This window comes from Corythoichthys intestinalis, chromosome 10, assembly GCF_030265065.1.
Source record: "Corythoichthys intestinalis isolate RoL2023-P3 chromosome 10, ASM3026506v1, whole genome shotgun sequence".
NCBI classification, from domain to species: domain Eukaryota; kingdom Metazoa; phylum Chordata; class Actinopteri; order Syngnathiformes; family Syngnathidae; genus Corythoichthys; species Corythoichthys intestinalis.
The window spans coordinates 25,398,262-25,405,198 of record NC_080404.1 but is presented as its reverse complement, the minus strand read 5'-3'; the positions used below and the strand labels follow the sequence as shown (position 1 = coordinate 25,405,198).

The 6,937-nt window shown below is 36.5% G+C and overlaps 1 protein-coding gene across 1 annotated transcript; it reads right to left on the bottom strand.

Moving 5' to 3' along the window:
- Nucleotides 1–572: 572 nt before the first annotated feature.
- Nucleotides 573–3,688, bottom strand: LOC130923190 (prolyl-tRNA synthetase associated domain-containing protein 1-like). Its single transcript, XM_057848706.1, has 4 exons — nucleotides 3,444–3,688; nucleotides 2,299–2,424; nucleotides 2,060–2,149; nucleotides 573–930 (listed from the first exon to the last, which is right to left on the bottom strand). Exons 1-4 carry the CDS (start codon nucleotides 3,522–3,524, stop codon nucleotides 718–720), a joined length of 510 nt encoding a protein of 169 aa, XP_057704689.1. The 5' UTR covers nucleotides 3,525–3,688; the 3' UTR covers nucleotides 573–717.
- Between the last annotated feature and the right edge of the window lie 3,249 nt (nucleotides 3,689–6,937).

Genomic DNA, 6,937 nt, shown 5'->3' with positions numbered 1-6,937 from the left:
ATCTTTCTGCTAAGGAATTTTTGTGCATGCCGACATCGTTGGATTCATGCAAGTGTGTTGTTCACAGCAGGAGAAATTGCTTGCTGAAAAAAGGAACAACTAAATTTTAAACATTGAAAAAAAAACATTTTTTGAATAGAATTTTATCAGAACAAAACGTCCACAAGCATCCCCATTCACTCATTACTATTATTACTATTAGATTTTCACATTATATGTTCACATAATTTAAATATATGGAATAATGCAATATAAATGCAACAACTTGAATTTTGATTTTTTTTTTTTTTTTTTATACGCAAGGTCATCAAATCAGTGTCAGTCTGTTAAGTGGGTTACCTGCAGGGAATTTAGATATTCAGCAGGTGTCATTATTCAATGACACAGTGTGTCATTGTGTCGACAAGCTTCGTGAGGCCTCATAGACCCATCACTACTATGGCGATAGCCGTCCATGGGGCGAATGAACGAAAGTTTACTGAAAGATCAGCATTCGCAGTAAGTCCTGTCAGTTTAAATGAAACACCATCAATGGCATGCAAAGAGTTAAATACTATGAAGAAAAAACTTAGGCTGTATCCAGAGTGTGTGTTTTTATTCATTTTAATATTCATTTAGGTTGTATGAACACTGTATTAATTTCAATGTATTTATAATTATATAAAAAAATATATTTTTAAAAATAATGATGAATCATTAGCAGAATCTCCTGTCAGTCTACTCAAAATTCTCCAAGACTGGTTCGTGTCCAATGTCCTTGAGGAAGCGTAAGAGGTCTTGGGGCGTCATCCCCACAGTGGCGGCGTTGGTCATGGGGTGGAAGTAGATCAGGCTGTGTCCTCCTTCCAGCAGGTCTCGGTCCAGAACCGCCGTGACCGCGTGTTCCTTGTCGAAAAGCAATGCCAAAGCCGTGGCACACCCCTGACCCACCTGAAGGGCACCGAGACGTTATGTTGTAATTGGAGTTGCTAAAACCCCGGTGTACTCATTTAACAATTGGAGCACAGTAGATGTAAACCCAGCTGTGGACGTCCATTTAGACTGGCAGGGGCGAATAAACGAATGTTCTTTCGCCCATCCCAGTCAAAATGGTTTGGATGTCTAATTTTGGCAATGGCATCTAAAGAATTAACAGTAACTATAATCAAAGTTGATGTTTGAGACCTTTTGTACATTCAAATTAAAACACACAGTAGATAAGATTTTTTTTAAAAACTTGTTTTAAATTAATAAACATTACATTTTAAAAACTGGAGAGAAAAATCTGGTTCATTTAGCTTGTTTTGTAAATTCTTTTAATTCTTTTATTTTTTGGGGCTTTTTTTCCCCCCTCTCTGTGCTGCCTTCCACTTTATTGCTGTAATGTTGAAAATTTAACAGTTCGTCTTTTTTCAAATATAAAACAAAAGGCAATATTTCATTTTTCCGTTTTTTAATCTTTGAAATGTTTATAAACTTCTAAAAATTCATTGGACAAAAATAACAAAACTGAAATTAAATGTGATCCTTATTTACTTTTTAAATATTAAAAATATATATTTAAAACATGAAATATTAGCATTCACAGCACAATAGGATGTCTATCTTTGTTAATGGCAGGGACTATTTTATTAAATTTTATAATTTTTTTAATTAACATTTTATTTATAAATTATTTTTTTCACATTTTGAAATTAAACAGGAAAGAAAACTGTAAAGACGATCATGATTTAACTTTTTAAATTAAAAATCTATTTTAAACAATGAAACAATATGAATTCAAATATATCATTATCTTTAGGCCATACTTGTATGCCAAATGTTGATATATATATTTTTAATGACCAAAACTAGTCTCTTGCGCTATAAAGGGTAAAAAGGCCATTCTGGTCATAAGTGCACAACTTTATTTTGTAATACGGTCGAAAGAATATAGAACGTCGGAAAATGTGTACAAAAAACCCCCCAGAAAATTGTAGCTGTCAATTGTAAATGCTAACCTGTTGTTAGTGCTCAATGCTAACGCAAAGCTAAACTAAAGTAGTTTTGGATCGTCTGTGCTTGATGAAGCTGACATCACCTTGAGTTTGTCCAACATGGTGGCTTCGTCTGCAAAGCGAAGGTTCCCACTGCCCAAAGAGAGCTTCTTGGCCAGCTCGTTCAGGTTCACCTGAATATCGACAGGGAGGATTATGAGAAGGTGCTGCGGTGTTGGGATTCATTTACACATTACCCAAAAAAGTGGACGTCCAACCTTCAAGATCATTTACATCGTCAGCTAGGTAGATGGGCAAAACGTCTGATCCAGACGGGCCTCACCTGGCGATCGTGACGCACCGAAACCAACCACAGCGTTTTCTTCTTCTTGTCTTTCAGGAAGAGGTTCTTTGTGACGGCACCGCTCACATCCTGAAGGTGAGGCATCATCTCTTCCACCGTGAAAACCTCACAAACATAAATATTATAAGCGTTATTCATCAGTGGTGTAATCATTGATATGCATTTACGTTTTGACGCCCCCTGCTGGATAATGAGAAAACATGCCCCAAAGTTCTCGAAGGGATGTAAAATCCTCAAGAATACTTTGTTAATTTATTATTACAAATGTGTTTATCTTGAATGGAGGATGACAAGTCAACAGGGAAATACAATGAACATATATGTAAGTCATTGACATCGACAGATGAGCCAGAGTTGCTTTAATTTTTTTTTGTTGCTCTTTTTACATTGGGCACACATTAACGATGTCAAATGACCATTTACAACATTTGAAATTATGGAAACAGGTCAACAACATTCCTACTGTTCCAAAGGTTTTCATAAAAGAACTCATTAGCTGACAATGACGGCGGTAGATGTCCAATTATTTTTGACTGGGAGGGAATTGTCATATACGCACTGTTTTTTTTACACTGTAACCTGTTTTTATATAAGCCTTATTGTACTTTTGTTTTGTGTGGTGCATATTGCGAAGGTTTAAATCTCGTTGTACTCTCTATAATCACAATAGAGCCTTTCTATTATATTCTCAATTATCGCTGTATTTGTTGTACAAGGGATTTTATGAAGTTACAAACTGCAGTTAAAAATTTTTCACTTGATTTCCTCTCATAAATGACTTGACATTGACTAGCCTTTTATAGAGTGGCAACGTGGCGTGCATTCATTTGGGAAAAATGACAAAGTTGAAAAGAAATTCACGTCAGAGCATCTATAACATCTATCATTTAACATAGCCAAGGAGTCCCCTCGATCAGTGGCCTCAAACTTGTTTTCCAACTTGAATTTAGCTTAAAGTAAGCAGACAACCACAAAATAAGGATTTATTAAACTGGACTGCATTCTCACGTCATCTACATGCGTTTTGGTTTTTTCCCTCAACGGCAAACAGATACGTCTTTTACGATTTTAGATTCTTTCATTAATGGCAATTAAATATTTGAAAATGATTATTTCCAATTTACCGGAGGATGATCCACACAGCTCGTCTGGATATTTAAAGCCTCCAAATGTTTCTCCAATTCTGCTCGCAGCTCACCGGACATCTTCTAAAATGATACTTTTTACCCTTCAGCTTACTTGTTTATTTTTGGGGGGGTCTTAAAAAGGGAAAAAGTAAGACAACGTGCACAGCTGTGCAATTCTTCTTCTCTGCTGTCAGCGTCTTTTTCTTCTTCGTGTAGCCATCACCGATTCTTTGAGTTGTACCGCGACCTACTGGAGATGGTCTGAAAATGCATCTTGGTTGATCCTTAATCTGTTGTACCTTGATATGCAAGTTCTATTCGCTCCGTGACAAGCTCATAGCTCTATCTAATGCTTTAGCTACCATTGACGGCGATAGACATCCAATCTATTCGAACGATAACAGTGCTCCCAGTTTAAATTGTTTGAATTGTGAAAAACTCATTCTAATCCACGGCTAAAGGACAAAAATAGCCAATAGCAATGAAAGAGTTATCCATTGACATCAATAGACATCCAATTTATTTGAAATAGACATCTACTGGTGATAAACACATTGAAATTCACAGCAAAAAGATGATCAGATGCCATACGTTTGGACCAAGGGCGTAGGTTTGGTCTCAACATTGGTAGGGATGATATTACAGCATAAGCTGTATGAACACTTTTTGCTTGGGATGGGACATTAATAAAATCAAACAGATTGGGTGAGCAGGAGTCAGGGCTAGGGTTGTTCCGATCATGTTTTTTTGCTCCCGATCCGATCCCGATCGTTTTAGTTTGAGTATCTGCCGATCCCGATATTTCCCGATCCGATTGCTTTTTTTTTTTTGCTCCCGATTCAATTCCAATCATTCCCAATAATTTTTCCCTATCATATACATTTTGGCAATGCATTAAGAAAAAAATGAATAAAACTCAGACGAATATATACATTCAACATACAGTGCATAAGTACTGTATTTGTTTATTATGACAATAAATCCTCAAGGTGGCATTTACATTATTAACATTCTTTCTGTGAGAGGATCCACGGATAGAAAGACTTGTGACTTTGTATATTGTGACTAAATATTGCCATCTAGTGTATTTGTTGAGCTTTCAGTAAATGACACTGTAGCCATGCTCAAATGCATGATGAGAAGTGGAACCATGACTGTGCGTAGTGCTACCAATTGATATATCTTCTTGGGAAATAACATAAGGTGTTAAGAAAAAGATCAATTGCTACCTTGCTTCCCCACGTTGCTTCCCATGATATTTCTAATTGTAGGGAGAGGGATTATAAGGTTTTAGCCAATTTAAAAGAGGCTCCAAAGGCTGCCAAAATTCACTCTACTCATTTTACGCTGCCTTTTACCTCTATATAGGTAAAATGGCGCAATTACAGATTGAGCACGACAATGCGTGAGTGGGTCGTGCAGTGCATGCATTAATTGCGTTAAATATTTTAACGTGATACATTTTTTAAAAAAATTAATTACCGCTGTTATCGGGATAAATTTGATAACCCTACCTTAAGCCTAAACTAAAGACTCTGGATGAGTGTAACATATTATGTCAATTAGAAAACGATTTCATTAAAAAATAATACAGTATATACTGTATTTTTAAAAAAGGCATGGCCGATATTTTTTTGCCGATTCCGATACTTTGAAAATGACATGATTGGACCCGATCGATCGGCATCTCTAGTCAGGGCTACATTTTTCACGTATATGAACTTAATTGATTGATATGCTAAATCAGAGGTGCTCATGACGTCGATCACGATCGACCAGTAAATCGCAAAGCTCGTGTGGGTAGCTCGCGGCAACCCCCCCTCCCCCAAAACACTTTATAAAAAAATGTACATAATTAATTATGATTGTTGTATGTTGTGTTGTGTGAGCTACATATGAGGTTATGCAGCACCCCTCTCTCTTTAAGCAGCTTCTTGCTAACTTTTTTCTAATTCCTTTTTTTCCAGCAGAGTTCACTACATTTCTCACAGTTTATTTAATGTTAACAGTAGAAAACACAAAGAAAATGACACTTCTTTCGAAGCAACTTCCTACTTGAGTTATGCAGGTTAGCAAGTTCACACAGTTTAATGTTATGCTTACACTGATGCAGGTCGGACCTACAGTAGCAAAATTAATGGTGTGTTCCCCACTTCCAAAAAAATTATGTCTTTTTACATGTCTAACAATGGCTGCTGCTGGCTGAAAAAAAAACCTTATCATATCAATAATATCTAATGTGCGTGTGTGTGAGGGTCAAGTCATCAGCCAATCAAATGTGTCTTTAGGAGGAAAAAAATGGACCAGCACATTCAGCAAGTGAAAAGATGTACATGTTAATCTAAACATAATGAAAATAATTCACTTAATAAGGGTGGGGTCAATTACAACAATTAAAACATATGGAAAGACAATATAAATGAGCTATATAACTGAAGTCATTACATAATGCAAATAAGGTTGCCTAAAAGTTGGTGGGGACAATTTGGGCATCCTGAAAAGTTCGTACTGTTTTGTCCCAACCGTCCCTTTGCAAACCTCCACCCTTGGTTTGGACGTCTATCAAGGGCGTATGTTTGCATAGGGACTAGGGACATAACACCAAGGGTGAAAGTGGCTAGGATTTCTTGCCTGAACTCCCTGACACCATTATTTTGCTTACGGGGGGATCTCAAACCTCCTAAAACCACAGAAATGCAAAAAATCAAGGGTTCAATCCAGGGCTCCGGCCTTCCTGTGTGGAGTTGCATTATCTCCTTGTGCCTGCGTGGGTTTTCTCCGGGTACTCCGGTTTCTCCCCACATTACAAAAACATGCACGGTAGGCTGATCGAACGCTCTAAATTGTCCCTAAGTATGACTGTGTGCGCGAATGGTTGTTCGTCTCCTTGTGCCCTGCGATTGGGTGGCAACTGATTCAGGGTGTAACCCGCATATTGCCCATAGTTAGCTGGGATTGGCTCCAGCGCCCCCGTGACCCTCGTGAGGATTAGCGGCTCAGAAAATGAATGAATGAAAGGTTTAACACATGCATTAGGCTACTGTATTACACTGGAACAAGGCATAAATGAGAAACTGATTTCCATTTAAAATTGTATTTTTCCATTGATTTACAAAATTCTATCTAAAACTCCATCTAATTTTTATTTTCCCCTCATTTCTTTAAATCTAAAAGCAAAACCTCAATTTTAACTATTCAATAACATAGGATGCACTTTAAATTGGAAGATAATGTAAATATTGACTTTTTTTAATAATAGAAATATAAGTAACATACATTAACAAAAAAATAAGTGCAAATAACATACATTATGCAAAGTTAAATGGAATATATTTTAAAGACAAAGCAAACAGACTTTTCTTCTTAATTATAAAGAAATAAATAAGTAGCCTTACATAAATTAACAAAAATAAGTCTAAAGTGCACATTTGCATGGAAGACTGAAATAAAATAAACCTCATCAATTCTTTCCATTCTCTTAAAGATATGAT

What these genes read in the sequence shown, in the direction of transcription:
- LOC130923190 (XM_057848706.1), bottom strand. Translation starts at nt 3,524, where the DNA reads ATGTCCGGTGAGCTGCGAGCAGAATTGGAGAAACATTTGGAGGCTTTA. An exon ending in GCTGTGTGGATCATCCTCCG is followed by an intron (nt 2,425 to 3,443) that starts GTAAATTGGAAA and finishes TATGTTTGTGAG; the next exon opens with GTTTTCACGGTGGAAGAGAT. An exon ending in CCATGTTGGACAAACTCAAG is followed by an intron (nt 931 to 2,059) that starts GTGATGTCAGCT and finishes GGTGCCCTTCAG; the next exon opens with GTGGGTCAGGGGTGTGCCAC.